The sequence below is a fragment of the Palaemon carinicauda genome, chromosome 15, assembly GCF_036898095.1.
Source record: "Palaemon carinicauda isolate YSFRI2023 chromosome 15, ASM3689809v2, whole genome shotgun sequence".
Lineage (NCBI taxonomy): Eukaryota > Metazoa > Arthropoda > Malacostraca > Decapoda > Palaemonidae > Palaemon > Palaemon carinicauda.
In genome coordinates this window covers 58,264,941-58,288,140 of record NC_090739.1, presented here as the reverse complement: position 1 = coordinate 58,288,140, position 23,200 = coordinate 58,264,941, and the positions used below count along the sequence as shown (strand labels likewise).

At 39.8% G+C, this 23,200-nt stretch overlaps 1 protein-coding gene across 3 annotated transcripts in view; it reads right to left on the bottom strand.

The window, feature by feature from the left end:
• The window catches only part of Zmynd8 (Zinc finger MYND-type containing 8), a 596,751-nt gene that overhangs the window by 297,766 nt on the left and 275,785 nt on the right, over window positions 1-23,200 (bottom strand). For all 3 annotated transcript variants that reach the window (XM_068388417.1, XM_068388414.1, XM_068388416.1), the window contains exon 7: window positions 20,043-20,158. In XM_068388417.1, the coding sequence (XP_068244518.1) occupies window positions 20,043-20,158 (116 nt within the window). The remainder of the gene's footprint in view (window positions 1-20,042; window positions 20,159-23,200) is intronic.

Below are 23,200 nucleotides of genomic sequence, written 5' to 3'. Positions count from 1 at the left end.
CAATGGTCGGAGGGACTTGTTAATACTGTTACCTGGTAGAGGAGAAATGAAATAAGAGAGGGGTAACAAAATAATTTTTTATCAAAGACTACAGGACTACATCTTGCTGTTGTTAAAATTCTGATTTATAGTAGTTTATTACCTGTCATACCATGGCAAATTGTGGAAATGTACAAAAATCCAGATTGAAGTCTTGTAACAGGGCATCTACCTTCTATGCTAAGTGATCCAGGATCTGGAACTGGTGAATAAATAATTTAAATATTTTTTGTTCAGGGTTTTCCCTATACACGAATGCTACCAAATCTAGCAGGGAAGTCAAATATAACTAAATAAACACCTATAAAACAGCCAAGTAAAGTAATTCAAATCTCTCCTCGATTACCCACAAACAGCGGCACTTTATTTAACCAACTTGCAAAATGTTTTTAAGAGTCTTATGCTTTTGGAGGATCCACTAACCACGAGGTAAAATGCTTTTGCCAGGAGAGAAAAGTGGTACTCTCATGGGCTAGATTTTTTGCACACTTGAGGACATCCAAACTATAACAGATAAGGGCTTCTGGTTTAGTGGATTATGTCGAAGAATGATTGCACCTTGTCATGATGCAAGCAGAATATCGATGCAATGTTTAAAAACATAAAAAAATAAGTGATGACGATATAGGATTGGTTGTTCCTATGCATAGGATTTGGTCTTTACGGAAGATAAAATGAAAACTAATAAGGGAAACAATTTTTAATGATTGATTCTCGTCCATCAGCTAACAGGATGTTAGATCTTTTCCACTGATTGGAACATACAATTTCTCTCTACATGCTTTAATTTTCATGCCAACGGTGCCCTGTATACCTGAACAATTGTGTTAAAAATGGGCATACAAATCCACTTATTTTTGGACTACTTCCTAATAAGAAAGATGAAACCTATGTGGAATTTATTGAGACAGAAATTCTTGTCCCTGATTTTTCTATTGATTCAATTTTTAATTGATTTTGAAGCGGGAATAAATGTAATTGCCTCAGAATTTCCATCATGTTCTAACTATGGGCGCTTCTTCCATTTCTGCCAATGCATTTAAACGAAACTTTGTGAATATGGTCTCAATCACATAACGACAATAATGCCCTGAACATCCGCATGTTGCTAGCTCTTGCATTCCTGCCACCAAGCAAAGTTATCGAAGGCTTTGATATACTTATGGATCACAGTATCATTCCTCACTAAGCCAAAAGTCTTTTCAACAACTTCGAGGATACTTGAACTGGGCGTCCTGATAAATGGGAAGGACACCGAGTTCCTAAATTTAATGTTGACATATGGTCATGCTACAATAGAGTAGAAAAGGATTTCCAAAAACTAACAATTCAGTTGAGGGTTGGCATTGAGGATACATGCAGCAAGTTTCTTCTTTCCATCTAACTATATGGAAATTTCTAGCAGCTTTGAAAAGGGAACAAGATTTGAAGAAAATAAACTTAGAAAAATAATTAGTGGCCAAGAGTTCCAAAAGACTTGAAAAAAATATGCCCCTATTGCCGCACGTCTAAATAACTTGGTAAGTCTGTTCGATGATTCAACTAATATACAATATTGGAGTATTTGCATGGAATTGCAAACCTCATAATTCAAGAAAATGAACTACATAAAAGATATTAAGTTTCATTGTAATAAAGTTTAAGGGGACCGTCCCCCATGGGGTATTGACATAACTTTCAGAAATCGAAAATCGTTTTATTGCTTCTATGTATGCGTAAACATGTCGTACATACTCCCTAGAAGTTTCAGCCAATTATTTTTACAAATAACGAAGATATAGAGGTTTTTAAATGATGACGTCACCCTTACTGTGTCGTCTGCATGACTGAGTTTGACAAAATCGTCTTTGTGTGTTAATTTTGCATATCTATAGCGATTTTTCATTTATATTTCGAGCTATCATACGTCTGGCAGAAATAGAAGGCATTGGTAGAGTGTAGATGAACGAAATCTACTCTTACAATAACAGAAGCCAAAGTTGCCAAAGATGTATAGAAGTTATAATGTATGCGTTTGTTTACTTGAAGTTCGTATGTACATTGTGTTTCCACAACGCCTTCGGGAACATTATAGCAAGGCCAATGTTACCTAAGGTTGTAGAAAGAACAAATAGTCAATCATTTTTCCAAACAATGAAAATATAGCAGTCTTTAAATGATGACGTCATCCTTATGGCGTCGTCTGTATGACTGAGTTTGACAGGTGCGCAGTCTCTCTCTCTCTCTCTCTCTCTCTCTCTCTCTCTCTCGAATTATTTACCACTGCCATTTATACAAATACTTTTATCTCTCTCTCTCTCTCTCTCTCTCTCTCTCTCTCTAGAATTATTTAAAACTCCTATTTATACAAATACTATAATAACAATGTTCAACTCTCTCTCTCTCTCTCTCTCTCTCTCTCTCTCTCTCTCTCTCTCTCTCTCTCTCTCTCATGTTTCGAAATCTCGTACCTCTGGCAGAAATGAAAGGCATTGGTAGAGGGTAGGTGAATGAAAACTACCAGCTACGAAAATATCACAGTTTCCAAAGACATATAGAAATTATAATGCATGTGTTTATTTACTTGAAGTTTGTATGTTGATTGTGATTTCACAACGTCCTCTGGAATTTTATAGCAATGCCAATGTTACATAAGGTGATAGAAAGAACAAAAAGTAAGTGGAGAACAAGAAAACAGAAGCCAAAGATGCCAAAGATGTATAGAAGTTATAATGTATGCGTTTGTTTACTTGAAGTTCGTATGTACATTGTGTTTCCACAACGCCCTCGGGAACATTATAGCAAGGCCAATATTACCTAAGGTTGTAGAAAGCACAAATAGTCAATCATTTTTCCTAACAATGAAAATAGCGGTCTTTAAATAATGACGTCATCCTTATGGCGTCGTCTGTATGACTGAGTTTGACAGATGCGTAGTTCTCTCTCTCTCTCTCTCTCTCTCTCTCTCTCTCGAATTATATACCACTGCCATTTATACAAATACTTTTATATTCTCTCTCTCTCTCTCTCTCTCTCTCTCGAATTATATACCACTGCCATTTATCTCTTTTATCTCTCTCTCTCTCTCTCTCTCTCTCTCTCTCTCTCTCTCTCTCCAATTATTAAAAACTCCCATTTATACAAATACTATAATAACAATGTTCAACTCTCTCTCTCTCTCTCTCTCTCTCTCTCTCTCTCTCTCAATTTGAACTGTCATCTATATCAGCCAAAGGCTCTCTCTCTCTCTCTCTCTCTCTCTCTCTCTCTGTCTCATGTTTCGAAATCTCGTACCTCTGGCAGATATGAAAGGCATTGGTAGAGGGTAGGTGAATGAAAACTACCAGCTACGAAAAAATCACAAAGTTTCCAAAGGCATATAGAAATTATAATGCATGTGTTTATTTACTTGAAGTTCGTATGTTGATTGTGCTTTCACAATGTCCTCTGGAATTTTATAGCAATGCCAATGTTACATAAGGTGATAGAAAGAACGAAAAGTAAGTGGAGAACAAGAAAAAAGAACCAAGAAAGAGGGAAACCTGGATAAGAGTACAAAGCTGAAACCTGCTAACTAAAACACTGGCAACAATTACAGATCGAAGGCAACTCATAACATAGGAATAGTAAACTGAGGGTTCAAATACCTCCTTTAGGATGCATTTATGTAGGAATGAACAATAAAAGTTATCATAATAATATTATCTTGATTTCTTTTAGAAAAGAAGCGAAAGCTTGCTGCAAATCTTTGGGAGCTCATAACTCAAAAACATACTTATTCCCACTTAGGTACATTTTTCTCACTTATTTGTTGTTCGATATTAGAGAAAAAGATATTGTTGAAAAGAAGAATAAAAATCGCACAATTCTGTCAGACAAAATTTTGATTTTCGTTTTACATTTTTTTTCACGATTATTTTCCGTCTAGACGAGGAAAAAAAAATAAAAATTCATTAAAAAGAAAGAGAAAGGAAAATCAAAATTCTGTCTGACAGAATTGTTCGGTTGTTAGAGTAGTATTTGTGGTATAAGTTTCAATACAATTGGTATTATACTAGTGGGGAAAAATGTACCTAAATATTTTTTTTAAATCATGATTTTTGCTCATAAATCCAAAAGTTTTTGATCAAATGACTTGAAATTTTTATATGATGAAGGTATTATATATGTCTAAAACATATATAGAAATTGTGTAATTTGGATCATTAGAAAAAAAAATGGCGGACATGGCGGACGGTCCCCCTAACAGGTATTCTTATATCCATAAATCTTAATAAAGGTTCTGGAGATCAATTATTGTTTATAAAAAAAAATAAATGTTTTTGACAGTACTTGTTTTCATCACCTTTATTATTGTTGTTAAAATTATTTTTATTAAGAATATGTTCATTTCAAATATAATTATACCTGATAAAAAAGATGAGAAAAAAATAATAATATAAAAAAATCAATCTTGTATTTGAAGAAATTATAAGTAATACCCTTTCAAAGTGAATGCTCTTTGAGAATTTTGCTTTAGAAGAACTGTAGTCAAAGATCTGTTTTTGAAGAACTGTCCTCCAAGAAATGTCCATAAATCTTAAACATACCTGTGTAGGGCTGGTCCTATTGGAGTAGACCTGTTCCTCTCTTCTTTACCCAAAGCAAAATATTTTTCCTTTTACCCAGTAAAAGGATTGCAACTCCCCTCCCCTTGTTCCTGGCTGTAGGATATTTTCTTGGTGCCTGAGAATACTACCACGGTCTTTATTACTACTGTGTTTTCTAAACCTAAAAGGCCTTGTATCACTGCAAGGTCCTGTCCACTGAAATGAAGAGTTGACCTTTGCAACTTTCATTTTTCTAACAGATGTAAATGATTTAAAGCTTTTCCTATATTACTTAAGAAGTCTCCGTAAACAGAGAGTTTAGTATTCATCTCTAAGAAAACTCCCCAACAAGAAAGATCCAGATTGGCGCAACAACTTAGTACATAAATCAGGTTTTTCTTCACTGGAACAGAGATTGCATATAGTTAGAAAATCCTTTTCCAATCTAGACCAAGATGAAATTTTCAATGTGTATGATAAGGCTTCTACTGGAACAAATTTCCCCTGAAGACATCATGATCAAGTAAAATCTCTCCATATTTGAAATGACAAGACTTTATCCTTTAAATTATTAAAAATATAAAGCTAGATTAAATCAACTTCCTGACAGAAAAATACAAAAAGGGAGTTCTATTATCATCTTAAAAGTAATCTTCTGAATTGGCCACAAGATACTTTACCACACCAGCAATATATCCTAACCTCTTTAGAAATTTGAGCTACTATCCTCTTAAAATATCTAAAAAAAAAAAAAAAGAAGTCATCAGGTATAATAAAAATCCAAGTCACTGGATACATAGCCTAGGTAGATGAGGCCATCATCCTTGTGAAAGCAAGAAATTGCCCTGAGATCAAGAACCCGACTCCTTTATAGGAGTCTGTAGGTAGTAGGTTCCCCAGGGTACCAGCCACCCATTGAGATACTACCACTAGAGAGTTATGGCATCTTTTGACTGACCAGACAGTACTACATTGGATCCTTCTCTCTGGTTACGGTTCATTTTATCTTTGTCTACACATACACTGAATAGACAGGCATATATTTTACATATTCTTCTCTGTCCTCATATACCTGACTAAACACTGAGATTACTAAACAATTCTTCCTCACCCAAGTGGTTAACTACTGCACTGTAATTGTTCAGTAGCCACTTTCCCCTTTCTAAGGGTAGAAGAGACTCTTTAGCTATGGTAAGCAGCTCTTCTAGGAGGACATTCCAAAATCAAACCATTGTTCTCTAGTCTTGGGTAATGCCATAGCCTCTGTACCATGGCCTTCCACTGTCTTGGGTTAGAGTTCTCTTGCTTGAGGGTACACTCGGGCACACTATTCTATCTTACTTCTCTTCCTCTTTTTTGTTAAAGTTTATAGTTTATATAATAGATATCTATTTTAATGTTATTCTTAAGATATTTTATTTTTCCTTGTTTCCTTTCCTCACTGGGCTATTTTCTCTGTTGGAGCCCCTGGTCTTAGAGCATCCTGCTTTTCCAACTAGGGTTGTAGCTTAGCAAGTAATAATAATAATAATAATAATAATAATAATAATAATAATAATAATATACCTTTGAGTCACTGACAAAGCAAAGGCATTTTCAAATTCAGATATAATGGAAATATTCAATCCATTCTTTATAAGTCCCCAGAATTGTTAAAGGTATTTCAATGAAAAAATTGATAATGACAAACTTTTGAAACCAAGTTAATTAGAACTGGTTTATAATAGGCTGGCAATTTGGGAACAAGAGATAATTTGATGCAAAGACACAGGTTTAATATATCTTCTTTCAAAAATGCAAGCAAAATTTCTATAATCACTACATTAAAAAATTGATCCTTTGTTGTATTTCCTTGTAAACTTGGATTGGTTCATTGGCCAGGCAAAAGCTGGAGGGTAGAGAAATTTCAGAACTTTCTTTAATTATAGCCAAAACCCTTAGATCAGGACAAAGGATCTTTTGGCTGCCAAACCTGATAAAAAGAAAATTTTCCTTTGACTCCTACATGACTGCCCCTCAATAAAAGATCCTTACATAAGAATCTTGATTTTGTTTTTTTATTCTTTTTTGGCCAAAGGGAATTCATTTGTTCAGTATTCACCTGTCCTTCAACTATGGAAATAAATACTATCATTAGAAGCTCTATCAGCAGTCTAGGTACTCTTTAATTTAGAAAATATACATGTAACCTTTAATTAGTGGCGAGCATTACCGACTGAAAATATGTACAACAGACAATCTGAAATGCATCCCACATTCACCAAAATTCCTATTTCCATATTATCAAGGATGCATAACAATCTGTACCTAACTCCAATTAGTTAACTAGAAATGTAAATTAAGACAATAAATTGATTCATCATTATTTGAAACCACAACCTCCAAACTGATCATATACATATCTTTAAATACTATATATGTCTAATAATCTAGACCTAACCTCATTTAGGTAATGGCAACCTTAAAGAATATGATAAATTGATTAATCATTATTTGAAGCTAAATCATTCAATCTAGTCATCTATATCTTTTAAATCTATATAGAGCTTAAAATTATTCAATCTAGTCATCTATATCTTTTAAATCTATATAGAGCTTAAAATTATTCAATCTAGTCATCTATATCTTTTAAATCTATATAGAGCTGCCAAGGATTCCCAAACACCTTCTTAAGGCTGAGCTGGAGGCCAGAGAAAGGTTGTCAGCGTCAATGTCTCTGCAGTGCTTCATGGAGATGATGATCGGGTATTTTATGGATGCCCCAGTCTTTTCCTTGTTGGTGAAGACTCATCTCACTCCCTTTATGCTTTCTTTCAGACCCGTAGAGCCTGCAGAGAGCATGTACTTGCCACAGCTACCATCCGCCACGAGCCGAAACATCTCATTGACTCTAGCATCTGGGGAAAAGACCTGTATCCTTAAAAGTTGGTGAAGGAAGTCACGGATAAGGCTGTCGCAGAGAACAAGAGCCTTTTCCAGAAGTGGGAGATCTCCTTGAAGAGGAAGTTCACCACTGGGGAAGGCCCACAACCCAAGAGGTCTCGTAAACCAACCTATCATCGGAGGTAGTTTGCTCCTCCCCCTGTCGCCATCCCTCAGACCATCTACCCTGTGCCTTAGCGAGTAGTGACAGAGTCCCCGGCCTTCAACCCTCTGTATGAGCAAGGGTCATCTTCCTTTCGATCTCCCAAGAAAGAAAAAGCTGGCAGAGACCGCCCTGACAGAGGAGGCAAGTCCAAGGGTCGGGGACATAGAGACGGCAGAGGAGGAAGAGGTTCACATCCTCAACACAAACAATGAAGGTCTCCTGGTAGGGGGACGGCTGGCCTTGTTAAAGGACCGTTGGTCCTTTAGTCCTTGGGCACAGAGCGTCATTTCCAACGGCTTGGGTTGGAAGTGGAAACAAAGGCCACCAAAGCTCAGGAGATTCTTCCAGAAAACAACACCTCATCTGGAATAATATGTACAAGACCTTCTGAAGAGATGAGTTATCCGTTGCATGAGATCTATGAGATTTCAAGGTCGTCTATTTTGCTTGCCAAAGAAAGATTCGAGCATACCTCGAACTATTCTCGACTTGTCCCGTCTAAACCTGTTCGTTCAGTGCGACAGGTTCCGGATGCTGAGTATTTCGCAGATACGGACCTTACTACCCGGGAGGCTTACACCCTCTCAATAGATCTTACTGACGCTTATTGACATCTTCCGATGGGTCGGCGCTTCTTCCCCTACCTTGGTTTCAGCCTTGAGAGAAAGGGCTATGTATTCAGAGCTATGCCATTCGGGCTCAACATAGCTCCAAGGATTTTCACAAAGTTTATCGATGCAGTCGTACAACAACTTCGGGAGAAAGGCCTTCAAGTAGCGGCATACCTGGACGACTGGCTAGTGTGGGCTCCCTCGGCACTGGACACCGGAGTGCTCAGAAGCAGCCACTCAAGTTGTACGGTTCCTTCAGTCCCTCGGATTTCAGATCAACTTCAAGATATCAAGACTGGCCCCAGCTCAAGACTTTCAGTGGTTGAGGATTTGATGGAACCTCAAGTCTCACTCCCTATCTATTCCTCCCTCCAAGAGAAAGGAAATAGCGAAGTCAGTCAGGTCCCTGATCAAGTCGTAGACGATCACCAGGCGACGCCAGGAGAGGATTCTATGATCTTTACAATTCGCCTCGGTAACGAACCCTGTCCTCAAGGTAGGACTCAAGGATGCAATGAGAGTTTGGAAAAGTTGAGCCTCCAAAGCTCTTCGCGACCATCAGAAGCAGACTCCGGTTTAACTACGCAAGCAACTTCGACCGTCGTCCACTGCCAAAAATCTTTCGCTGACGGTACCGTTGCGCTTTCCTCCTCCAGTAGTGACACTTCATACAGATGCCTCGTTGGATGGTTGGGGGGTCATACCACGCTCAAGAAAGTGCAAGGCTGTTGGTCTCAGAAATTTCAACAATTCCACATCAATATTCTGGAGGCCATGGCAGTCTTCTTGCCCCTCAAGAAATTACATTTGAAGGAGAATATTCATATCCGTCTAGTCCTCGACAGCAAGGTGATAGTCCATTACATCAACAGACAAGGGTCGAGGTCTCCCTAAATAAACCACGTAATGAAAGCCATCTTTACGGTGGCTCAGAAGAAAGGTTGGCACCTGTCAGCATCCCACCTTCAGGGAGTAAGAAATGTGATGGCAGATTCCCTCTCTCCGACAAAACCTCTAGAGACAGAATGGTCTCTCGACGAAAAATCATTCTGTTTCATGCAGGATCAAGTCCCTGGACTTCAAGTGGATCTGTTTGCGACGAGTCTCAACAAGAAACTTCCCTGCTATGTAGCACCAAACGTGGATCAAGCAGCAGTGGGAATGGACGCGATGTCCAAGGATTGGAATCGTTGGACGGCGGATCTGGTGGCTCCTCTATGGCCAAAGAGCAACTGGTTTCCCATGGTCACGGAATTGAACCCTAAGTTGGTGCCGTTCCTAACCCCATTCTGTCCCAGGAGGTACAGCGGGAGATTATCTACGCTTCATCATAGAGAACAAACAACCTTCATCTCCTGATTTTTTCGCCCTCGCCCTGGAAAAGAAGTTCTAAATAAAATGTGATAAGTTGGAATTTGCGGAAAACTATAAGTCCTCTACCACCATGACTCAGTACGAAGCGTCATGGAAGAAATGGGTTAAATACGTCAAAGACAAGAATCCAGGGTCAATTACTATGGATATTTGTTTAGGCTTCCTGACTGATTTGCACGCACAAGGTCTAGCTTCCTCCAGGATTTCATTGTACAAATCGGCCCTCACTAGACCTATACTATACGCCTCTGATGTCGACTTTAACTCGGATCTCAACAAAATTCCGAAGGTTTGTAGAAGGCTACGGCCGTCGGCTCCCCCGAAGCCTATCTCTTGGTCTTCGGACAAAGTTTTGCAATTCGCTTCGGACATAGACAATGAAACGGCTTCTATTCGTGATCTCACTCAGAAAGTCGTCTTTGTAATTGCGATGGCTTTCGGTGCTCGTATTAGTGGAATTGTGGCGCTTTCTAGAGACGAGGGCCACATTGAATTTATGGATAATGGTGAGGTTAATTTATACCCTGATCGCGCTTTTCTAGCTATGAATGAACTTCCCTCTAAACGTTGGGGTCCATGGAAAATAGTTCCTCTACCAGGTGATCCCTCCCTGTGTCCAGTGGAATGTTTAAAAGTGTATTTACTAAGAACAGTACAGTTTAAGGATGGTCAATTGTTTAAGGGGGAAACAGTGGGGTCTGATTTGTTTCTGAAACAGTTAAGAGCAAAAATTACTTACTTTATATGAAGAGCGGACCTGGTTAGTATCCCATTGGGTCACGACCCTAGGAAAGTGGCTTCCTCCTTGAACTTTTTCCAGTAGATGTCCCTTGAGGGACTGCAGGCATATACTGGTTGGAAATCCACGGGTTTTCTTCGGGCATTACCTGAAGCAATTGGAGGAGATACACCATTTTATGGTGGCTGCAGGAAGTGTTATCAAACCTGCTGCAATGACGCAGCCCACAGTGCGTCCTAGGGCACTCCTCCAGCTTGGTATTAGCAATGAGTAAACAGTTGGTTTTTGCTTCAGGGAAAAAAGAAAAAATGCAATTAATCATTTCCTTTTCAGGTTCACGTGTCTCTCCGACGCAATGTTTGTTCCTTCAGTGCTACAGCCTAACTGTCTAAATGTTAGTTAAGCTATATATCTCATTTTGTTCGGGTGATTACCTCTTTAAGTACAAATTAGATAACGTATCTACTGATCAGGTTTATTATTATTATTATTATTACTATCCAAGCTACAACCCTAGTTGGAAAAGCAAGATGCTATAAGCCCAGGGGCTCCAACAGGGAAAAATAGCCCAGTGAGGAAAGGAAATAAGGAAATAAATAAATGAAGAGAACAAATTAACAATAAATCATTCTAAAATAAGAAACAACGTCAAAACAGACATGTCATATAATAAACTATCAACAACATCAAAAACAAATATGTCATAAATAAACTATAAAAAGACTATGTCCGCCTGGTCAACAAAAAAGCATTTGCTCCAACTTTGAACTTTTGAAGTTCTACTGATTCAACCACCCGATTAGGAAGATCATTCCACAACTTGGTCACAGCTGGAATAAAACTTCTAGAGTACTGCGTAGTATTGAGCCTCGTGATGGAGAAGGCCTGGCTATTAGAATTAACTGCCTGCCTAGTATTACGAACAGGATAGAATTGTCCAGGGAGATCTGAATGTAAAGGATGGTCAGAGTTGTGAAAAATCTTATGCAACATGCATAATGAACTAATTGAACGACGGTGCCAGAGATTAATATCTAGATCAGGAATAAGAAATTTAATAGACCGTAAGTTTCTGTCCAACAAATTAAGATGAGAATCAGCAGCTGAAGACCAGACAGGAGAACAATACTCAAAACAAGGTAAAATGAAAGAATTAAAACACTTCTTCAGAATAGATTGATCACCGAAAATCTTGAAAGACTTCCTCAATAAGCCTATTTTTTGTGAAATTGAAGAAGACACAGACCTTATATGTTTCTCAAAAGTAAATTTACTGTCGAGAATCACACCTAAAATTTTGAAAGAGTCATACATATTTAAAGAAACATTATCAATACTTGTCATAAGTTCCTTACGGTTCCTTATATCATGTATTTGTCCCCTAATGTTACCTTATGTCAGGGTATGGATGGGATGTATTTACTTCGTACATAAATTTTCCATATGCGGTTAACGATGATTGCTTGTTAACCTTTGCACTGATTCTTGTGAATGAAAGTCTGTAAATTATTACATGCCTTTTATTTTATGCCCTATTATTGTGCTTATAATTACATTAGTGACAATAAATTTAGTGTGCCTCCTCACCATTATCCTTCCTGAACATAATTGGATTTATTTCTCTTGGCGGGTATTGGTTCCATACACTTAACTTACGATGCCTCCTTCAGTTTCGGGTTCCTTAGGGTTCCCGACACTAAACTCAAGCGATTTTCCAATTGCGGAGGGCGGTCCTTCAATCCTTATTGCCTCCTTGTCGGACCATCATACTTGTCAATACTGCCTCTGAACTGTTCTGGGATATATAGTCGAGTGATACATATGCCTTGACGGAGTAATCCTATAAGAGCATTTCTGTATTGGGATCTCTCACTTTGAGGCTTCCTACCGAGTCATAGGTAATTCTCTGGTACACTTCCATCAAGTTGACATGGCTTGAGCCCAAAAATGAATTTTGACGTAAGAAAAATCTATTTTTGGGAGAGATAGCCATGTCGTCCTGATGGCCCACCAGTTACGTTGTCCCTCCCCGATTCCTCGTAAGATGCCTCTTTTCACAGTAGTTACGCTGCTATGTGGAATGGCGCCATCAGTGAGGTACGGTGGTACCAGGAGGGGAGAGGATACGTAACGGCTCCTCACCTATCCTTCCCCCTAGTTTCCTAGACTGGGTTAAGTCTGTTAGGGGTGCAGATATCTATGGTTATCTATGGATACATCCCTGATTATACACGTTATCTTAGCATAGTCGCTCCGGGGGGTTAGAACCACGTGATACCCGACGGTAATTCTATTGTAACATCACTCGCAGAAATATTATACTGTAGGAAGTTGCCGGAAGGACCTTCCATCAGGACGACATGGCTATCTCACCCAAAAATAGATTTTTCCTACGTCAAAATCCGTTTTTTGGGCTCAGGCCATGTCGTCCTGATGGAAGGTTCTTATTGGTAGCTTTCTAAGGGATATTTGGCTACAGTGATATTCCCAGAGAATTAACCTTTAGGTCTCCAGAATTCTAACTCCTGGCGCAAATATCCTTAAAATTTCTCCTAAGGATATCGCATAATATCAGGGGACGTATATCTTAATACGACACATAGCAATCTTCACCCCAAATAGCGTTTTCGTTTCAAGGGGAAGAGTGACGAAAACAGAAGGGGAACCGTTATCAAGGTTAACCTTTTCTCCCATACTATTACAAGTATCCAAGATGGCAGTTATTCCTATTTTCGTAGCGGATTCGCATGGTGGTTTTCCCTATTGCTCTAACGTTTCTGAGGATTAATCATGCAATCTCCAACTTCTTCTGCCTCTGGAAAGTTGAGTATTTATTCTTTACAGTGTATAATTTTTAACTCCTGCTTCACAGAGAAATTAGAGTAATTTGAGGTGTTCGGAGCTTAGCCGATCACCGGAGGCGCCATGGGCGCTGTTTGTTCATGAGGCATGTGTTATCTAGTTAGCTGAACGACACTCCCGGTTGTAATAGCATGAATAAATTATGAAAGCTATTCAATCAAGATTATACTAGGAAAGTTATATATTATGTCGATCATATACATTAGAGTTTCGGCGATTTAGGTAACTGAACCTCGCCCCACGATAGGCTACCTAGCCTATGCGCTTCAGTTTACTTTCCTACATGATATAGAACGACATTTCTAGTTGTAATAGCATTAATAAATTATGAAGCTATTTAGGCACAATTATACTTGTAAAGATATATATAATTATGCATATATTTCCTCTTCCTTATATTGATCGTATATGTTAAGAGTTTCGGCGATTTAGGTAACCGAAATCTCGCCTCGCGCTAGGCTACCTACATGTTCCCAGTTTACCCTCGTGTATCGTTTTATCAATTCATACGGAGATAGATATCTCCCAGAATTATTATATAACTCGATACTCGTCTCCGGTGGAGATTTAAGGGTAATCCCTCCTTCCCTCTAAGTGCCGCCATAGGCGACAACCCTATCTTGGTCTTGCCATAAGAGTAGACACTCCGGCTTGACTAGGCTAGTGTTTTCTGTCTCTTACCCTTGCCAGCGGATAGCCGGCTTTGGTTTTTTGACAGAACCTCAGAGTATTCATACTTTTTGCTGGCAGCCGGGCAGCAGGGTGAGTAGTCACTCCCCTGCCAGCTTTCAGCTGCCGGAATAGGAGGTTAGACCTCCCTAGGCCGCACTTGAAGTGGTTGTATGATGCCGCCACCTTCTCCCCTGCGGTCTAGAAGACTAGTCCTGTTTCGGCAGACCCTAGGCTGAAGAATAGATATTCTTCTGCCGCCTAGGATGGCGCCGATACGGAAACAAAGTTTCTTCCCTGTTGGGAGGTGGCAGCAATTCTGCTGCCTCCTCCAAACACTGTTTCGGCAGACCCTAGGCTGAAGAATAGATATTCTTCTGGCCCCTAGGATGGCGCCAATACTGAAACAGTGTTTCTCCCTTGGGTGGTAGTGGCGGCAACCTTGCCGCCTTTTTCCACACTTAATACAGGACCCTTTCCCTGCCCCTCTCTGTCCTTTAGCGATGGCCTAGCCGTCACAACCCTGTGGCCGTCGTCCCACAATCTCACCGCTTGCTGGGTAGGTTGTGGTGCCGGCCGGCCTCCTACATAAGCAGCTGTATAGTCACTCAGTCTTTCCCTTATGGACACAAGGCTCCAGGAAAGGTTGTACAGGCTGTGACGGCTGCCGGTGGGAGACCCCTTTACTGTCGAGTGTTCTTCAGTCCTCACTTATATTGCCATCCACATCCCCGGAGCCGGCAGTGACCGGCAGCAGTTTTTGTGGTTGGATGGAAGCTTGAATGATACATTCTCCCCTTCCAATTGAACCCTCATTCTGGAGGAAGGCAGTAAGATTAAAGTACTTACACCTTTATTTATTGTTAACAAACATTTAATAAGGTAGCCCTTCACTCCATGCTTTCTCTCTCTCTGTCAGCTAGTACCGCCAGGTACTAACCCAGTCGCCGAAAGCCGGCTGGGCCGGTGCTGCCAGGTACTAACCCGCCGGCTAGGCCGGTGCCGCCAGGTACTAACCTGCCGGCTGGGCCGGTGCCGCCAGGTACTAACCCACCAGCGACATGCAGGCTGGGCCGGTGCCGCCAGGTACTAACCCACCAGCGACATGCAGGCTGGGCCGGTGCCGCCAGGTACTAACCCACCAGCGACATGCAGGCTGGGCCTGTGCCGCCAGGTATATCGCCGGCTGGATCATGCCGCCAGGTGCTAGGCTAGCCGGCAACATGCCGGCTGAACTACAGTATATGATTATACAGTAGCCTGTATATCTGTAGTATAGATCATACTGCAGACAGAAAACTATAGTATATGTTATACAGTAGTTATTTTCCAACATACCCTGTGTAACCTTGCACAGTATATTGTTGAGACCAATCATATATCAAAAGAAAAGATTTCTTTCAATACACTGATAGCTAATCAGTTAACAATTTACCCCACAATATTAAAGACCTGGAACAACTATACTCAGCTTCGAGCTTTTGCTCAGAGAGTTTATGCCTCAACTGAAAAGGAGTACAATTTAATCATAAAAGAAACCCTCTCTGGTACAACTCAGGAACATAAATGGTGGTCTACCCTTAAATCTGCACTCTTTGGTGTAGATGCAACAGTTCCTCCTTTACTTAAACCAGATGGCTCAGTCACTCACTGTCCAAAGGAAAAGGCAACCCTTTTGGCTGATGTTTTTGACAGTAAACAGAGTAATGAAAAACTTGAACTTCCTCATTCCTGTTTTCCTGAGGCTAAACTAACTAGTTTAGCTTTTCGATCTCGTGAGATTAAAGCTCTGTTGATGGACCTTGATGCTTACGGAGGTGTAGACCCAAATGGTATTTTTCCTTTGTTTTTTATAAAGACAGCAGATTTCTTAGCTCCAAAGTTATCTGTTATTTTGCGCAAGTTAGCAAGAAGAGGAGCTTTTGGCACTTGTTGGAGAATTGGTAATGTTACCCCTCTATGTAAATGTGTTTGTGGTGGGTCAAGTCCCACTGATTACCGCCCAATTTCCATAACTCCCATATTATCTAAAGTTTTTGAACGTCTTCTGGCAAAACGTCTTAATAGGTTTGCTGAAGGTAATCATCTATTCCCTAGTTTGCAATTTGGTTTTCGTAAAGGCCTTGGAGCATGTGATGCCCTTCTTACAATCTCCAATGCAGTACAGAAATCCCTTAATTGTGGTCGTGAAGTTCGTATGATTGGCCTTGATTTTAGTGCTGCCTTTGACCGTGTTAATCATGAAGCCCTTGTTTTCAAACTGAAACAGTTGGGAGTGGGTGGGTCGTTTCTTAGCATTATTATTGATTTTTTAAGTAGTAGATCTCAAAGAGTAGTTGTTGATGGGCACCATAGTGAGTATAGGAATGTGATATCCGGTGTTCCACAGGGTAGTGTTCTTGGCCCATTACTTTTCATACTATATACACATGACATGTGGTTTGGCCTAGAAAATAAGCTTGTTGCATATGCAGATGATGCTACTCTCTTTGCATCAATTCCATCCCCTGAATGTAGACCTGGGGTTGGTGAATCCCTTAATAGAGATTTAGCTAAAATTAGTGCATGGTGCAAGTTATGGGGTATGAAGTTGAATCCTAACAAAACTCAAAGTATGATTGTAAGTAGGTCAAGGACGGTGGCTCCTCAACATCCGGATCTCAGTATTGATAATGTTTCTTTAAATTTGTATGACTCTTTCAAAATTTTAGGTGTGATTCTCGACAGCAAATTTACTTTTGAGAAACATATAAGGTCTGTGTCTTCTTCAATTGCACAAAAAATTGGCTTATTGAGAAAGTCTTTTAAGATATTCGGTGATCAATCTATTCTGAAGAAGTGTTTTAATTCTTTTATTCTACCTTGTTTTGAGTATTGTTCTCCTGTCTGGTCTTCAGCTGCTGATTCTCATCTTAATTTGTTGGACAGAAACTTACGGTCTATTAAATTTCTTATTCCTGATCTAGATATTAATCTCTGGCACCGTCGTTCAATTAGTTCATTATGCATGTTGCATAAGATTTTTCATAACTCTGACCATCCTTTACATTCAGATCTCCCTGGACAATTCTATCCTGTTCGTAATACTAGGCTGGCAGTTAATTCTAATAGCCAGGCCTTTTCCATCATAAGACTCAATACTACGCAGTACTCTAGAAGTTTTATTCCAGCTGTTACCAAGTTGTGGAATGATCTTCCTAATCGGGTTGTTGAATCAGTAGAACTTCAAAAGTTCAAAGTTGGAGCAAATGCTTTTTTGTTGACCAGGCGGACATGAGTCTTTTTATAGTTTATATATGACATATTTGTTTTTGACGTTGTTAATAGTTTATATATGACATATCTGTTATGACGTTGTTACTTTTTTTTAGAATGATTTACTGTTAATTTGTTCTCTTCAGTTATTTATTTCCTTATTTCCTTTCCTCACTGGGCTATTTTTCTCTATTGGAGCCCCTGGGCTTATAGCATCTTGCTTTTCCAATTAGGGTTGTAGCTTGGATAGTAATAATAATAATAATTAAGAAGGGTCAGTGTTAAGATACACTTATCTACCCCTAGGGGTTAGAACCCTTCCCTTGGGTTTCCTGAATAGGAAGACTCTATGGCTTTAATTTTGGGGGAGGTCACAGCAATTAGCTGGACAGGAAACACAAGTATGTGTCTTCCCTAGTTCCTTTCTAGCTTCACTATCCCAAGCTATGATGGATAAAATAATAATAGTAATATTTTACATATTTGTTTATCAGGTGAGATAAACAACCGCATACTCATTTAAATTTCCTCTCTTTACAGGAGGACCTAGTGAAGTGTGAAGTCATCTTCTGCAACATCAGGAGTAAGGACCTAGGCGGCCAAAAAGGGTGCAGGGCTCATGTCCCCTGCACCGCCACTAAAGAGGCCCTACGGTACTGGGACCCCCAAGGCTGCAATATATGACGGGCCTTGGTTACCGAAGGTTTTGACGACCCCAAGTCAGCAGAGTCAAGGGATGCAGCACGAGAAAAGCTGCGTAGATGGGTACCTGGTTTCCAAAAGAACTCGACGAGACCGTACTATCCTATCAAAACAATGGGCAACTTGCTGTTCCCTAAAGCGGGTATTGAAACTGTCATACCCCAGACACGACCTGAAATACCATGCGTCCAGATTGCCGTCAAGACGGAAGTCAGTGACGCATTGCAAGGTATGGACATCCACCAAGAGGAAAGGATGTATGAAGTGTCCTCGGACACTGAGAGGGAACTTCTCAAGGAAGATCACGAGAAGGAGTCTACACTGACTCCCGAGGAAGATGATGAAGTTTAGTCAGAGTCCCTTCCATCGGTGCCGGCAGGTTACCCTCAACATCTTCTGCCCCTCCAACAGACGACGTGAGACAGGCATTGGCCAATCTCACAGCTCTAATGGAGAACATTCGCAAACAAGGCGAAGCTAGGGAAGCGAAACTTGAAAGACAGCTCCAAGAAGCTTGACTCTCCGCTTTCCGTGGGTCTCAGAAGAGACTCAGAGTCCAAGACCTCCCACCCTGCTCCGAAACTAATCCCTGGAGACATGCAGAGTATATGCCGATCACCAATGGCAAACTCTGGATTTCGGACAAGTTGGGAGCCGTCCCTATTGTTGACATTCAGTTCTGGCCAAGCTTCAGAGCCTACCCTGACTGCTTCATTCGGCTGAAGCTGGAACCAGCGTCGAAGTTCCCTGCATGGGGCAGGAAGCACTAACATTATGTCCATGATTAGTGGTAATGACGTATAACGGTAACATCATATGTCTCAATGGTCTGGATGACCATAGGAAAAATTGTCCCAAGGTTAAGGCACCTATTAAAATCCACAGATACAGTACTTTCTAGTAATTCTCTGGTAAACTTCTACCAGGACGACATGGCCTGAGCCCAAAAAACGGATTTTGAGCGAAGCAAAAAATCTATTTTTGGGTGAGATAGCCATGTCGTACTGATGGACCCGCCCTCCTTTTCTATAGAAAAAGCCTAGGCAGGATCCCTCCCGAAAATACTATATCTGTAGCACCATGCTCAATGCTACAAGGAATAACTGCCATCTTGGTTACTCGTAATAGTACGGGAGGAAAGGGTAACCTTGATAACGGCTTCCCTTCTGTTTTCGCCACTCTTCCTCCTCGAAACGAAAACGCTATTCGGGGTGAAGATTGCTGTGTGTCGTATCAAGATATACGTCTCGATATTATGCGATATCCTTAGGAGAAATTTTAAGGATATTCACGCCAGGAATTAGAATTCTCTTGACCTAAAGGTTAATTCTCTGGGAATATCACTGTAGCCAAATATCCCTTAGGAACCTTCCATCAGGACGACATGGCTATCTCACCCAAAAACAGATTCCGTTTATTATTATTACTAGCTAAGCTACAAACCTAGTTGGAAAAGCAAGATGCTATAAATCATGCCTAAGGGCTCCAACCAGGAAAAATAACCCAGTGAGGAAAGGAAAAAAGGATACAAACAAACTACGAGAGAAGTAATGAATAAGCATAATAAAATATTTCAAACACTAACATTAAAAATATTTTAAATATAAACTACAAAAAATAAAAAAGAGGAAGAAAAATAAGATAGAAGTGTGCCTAGTGTACCCTCAAGCAAGATAACTCTACCAAGACAGTGGAAGACCGTGGTTCAGAGGCTATGGCACTATCCAAAACTAGGGAACAATGGTTTGATTTTGGAGTGGCCTTCTCCTAGTAGAGCTGCTTACCATAGCTAATGAGGCTCTTCTACCTTTACCAAGAGGAAAGAGGCCACTGAACAATTACAATGCAGTAGTTAACACCTTGAGCGAAGAAGAATTATTTGGTAATTTGTGTTGTCAAGTGTATGAGGACAGCGGAAAATGTGCAAAGAATCAGCCAGACTACTCGGTATATGTGTAGGCAATGGAAAAATGAGCCATAACCAAAGAGAGGGGTCCAATATAGTGCTGTCTGGCAAGTCAGTATAAAGAAAACAGACGACTGTCATGTTCCTGAATCCTAATTAATCAAAGCAAACATTGGATAAAGAAAATATGAATAATTTGCTTGGTAATAGGAAATTGAAGGACACTTACCTGTCATGTCTCCCAAAAAATCTGACATCGACATTACCATCCTTCCACTTGACAGCTTTAGCAGGCCAGAAAGGAAAGCCTTTCAATCTTGCCCATATCAATGGATGAGCTGATCTCTGTAATAATAATTATCTATGTATTATTAATCATAAATGTTTTTATTAAAGCCCTCCCCTTTACAGCATTAGACATATGAGTTCTCTCTATTCTCTTTCATATCAGGGCTATGGCTTCATCTATCACCTTTTGCCATGAATGTTTAAACTTCCCTATAGGTCTTCCTCCCACCAATTTCATATATACTTTACTCTTTTTTGACTTACAGCTCCTCATCCCTTCTAGCCACACATCTAAAACATATCTCTGACTACTTAGCCTTTTGTCATTTTCTGGAAACAATATTTTTCTAACAATTTCTCCTTAACATTAAGATCTACAAGTACACTCAATATTCTTGAAAAACACCTGTCTATTTCTCTTTCTTTCTCAATGCCTAATTTCTGCTACATCTGAAGTATTCACTTACTATAAAAAGGTATGGTATATATAAATATTTACTCATTTAAAAGCAGTCTAGCACTCTCACTATTTCATCAATGCTCTCTCTACTTTTGCTAAAAAGTAGTGCCCTTAAAGGTAACAGAAAGGCTCAACTTCTTTTAAACCTGCCTACTTATCAAAATACGGTTTTCAACTATTTTCCGAATTTCCTATTGAATATCCCAAGTATCTAACATTTCTTATACGGTGTAGATTTGCGATCAAGAACATCTCTTGGGACACAATATGCAATATTTGGTATACAGTACAGTATTTACCCCCACACTTTTCCTACACCCTAACCAGCTGCCAATTTCCAGAATACAGTTTATCATTTGATTTCTTTACAGTACCATTAACTTTGTTTTTCTTATTATTTTTTTTTGGGTCCTCTATTACATCTTTTAACTTTTAAACCACCTCTCCTTTAGATTCTGTAGTTAACATGATGGTATCTACCAGGGCTGGGGAGTCGGGACTCTGAAAATCCGACTCCGACTCCTATAATTTTTTAGAACCCACTCCGACTCCAATTTAAAAAAAATAAGAATAACTAAATATTTGTATGTAATTTTCTTATTTTATGTTGCCTATTAGTCAAAAAAGCATTTCATCATTACTAGCCTACTAGCCTAGTAAGTAATTGTTTTATTGAAAACATTTCACATAATTTCTTGGATTCAGCTTTTCCTAGGTTACACGAAACTGTAATCAAAACACCCGTCATTTCGAGATGTTTAAATATACAAATAATGACTTAATTCTAAGATTATTCATATACGTGCTGCATAAAACTATGAATCAGTAACAACTCCTATCTTTTAAATGGCTAATGGTGATTAAATGAAGAGTTAATCATGAAATAAACTTTAATGTCCAGAGACTCGTGCGTGGAGAGAACAGCTGATCACATGTATAATATTATTGTTTTGGTTTGGCTTATGGATGAGAGATGGCAGGAGCTATATGTGTTTCCCAGTGACTGCCTTTATTCGAGAGGGTGTTAAAGAAAACGGCGGGTAATATGAAACGTTTTTTGAGCGACTATGAAAAAATGTGACTTAGGATACCAATAGAGAATATTTCTCCAGCGCAAAAATTTCATTTTTGAAGAGTCGGAGTCGGAGTCGGTGGAATTTTACCGACTCCGACTCCTCTAGTCCATAAATTGGCCTCGACTCCGACTCCGACTCCCCAGCCCTGGTGTCTACATATAGCAGATCCCAGGTCTCTATTCTACTCCTTTCCCGATTCCTCCATTACTATGATAAACAGAAAAGAACTCAACAATGATCCTACTTGCTTTGATACTCTAATTAAATCACTTTTCGGGATCAAATATATGGCATAATCACTTACTCTTTGCATGGTACTTTTCCTATGTTCATCTACCTGGCAAGAAGTAAAAGGAATGTTAAACATTCTTATAACTTTCCCCATGGGATTTTTTCTAATATTTTCAAAGTGAATTTGAGAAGTCTTATTCTTCTATAATTTTTACACTATCAAATTCCCTCCACCTTTGTATACTACAGTATAATGTACCAAACTTTCCCAACTCTTCTGATCCTATCAATTACTTATCAGGTTCTCTTATATTCTAGTAAGCTAATGGATAACAATATCTCGTGCTGCTTTTATTTTTCCAAGACCTCTTAAAACATCTTCAGCTGTTTTCTCAATTGTTCTTTTCATTAGGTAGACCTCATACAGTTGTGCGAGGTGAGAGGTGAGGTGAATGCAACTAGAACTTTATTAAATAGACATCGAACTTAAATAGTGGGACTTGCAAGCAAGAAGGTAATAAAAATTTAAACAAAATTAAAGATGAGATATCAGGCTTATACAGGTTGATTTATTAACAGTGACGGGAAAAGAGAGTGATAAGATAGGAAAGCAAAACCATTATAGTGTAAATGCGAATGAAACACGTGGTACATGGGGGCCCCACTAAAAATATCACGTAAAATAGAATGCCCTGCTCCTGAGGGGCAAACTGTAAGTGGGACATCTGGCAAGAGATATGCAGCTTTTAGGCCACAAATGTTGATGAAGAAAGCCTTCGGTGTACGACGGATCAGGAGGAAAGGGCCAGTGTAAAGGGGCCGTAGCGGTTGCTTGCTAGTGTTGTTGCCCAGAAGCGAGAACGGCGTGAGCGTGAGCGTCGGCCTCATAAACGTAAACGTCGTTCTCGTGAACGGTACCCTCGCGAGCGTGAACACCGCCCTCGTGAATGGGAGCATCCTCCTCGCGAGTGTGAGCACTGTTCTTGTCATCTAGATCATACAGACCTAAAACACGGACGTCTGGACCTGGATCTAGACTGTGCTCGTGATCGTGCAGACCGCAATCGCAAGACTTCTCCTCATGAAGAATAAGCCTTCGAGGAGAGCATTGAGAACAGGGTCTCGTGAGCACAAAGCTTTTAGAGCGTGAACGCCTTCTAGAAGAAGAGCGTTCGGATCATGACGACCTACAATCCGTCACATCTTTTGATCGTCTCGAACGGCTTGGAAGGGCCATGAGAGGGCGAAAGATGGGCTTCGCACAGTTCCAGAGCGTGTGATGTTAAAGGCCCTAGAGACGGATCCTTCCTGGCACTGCGCTAAAGGAGACAC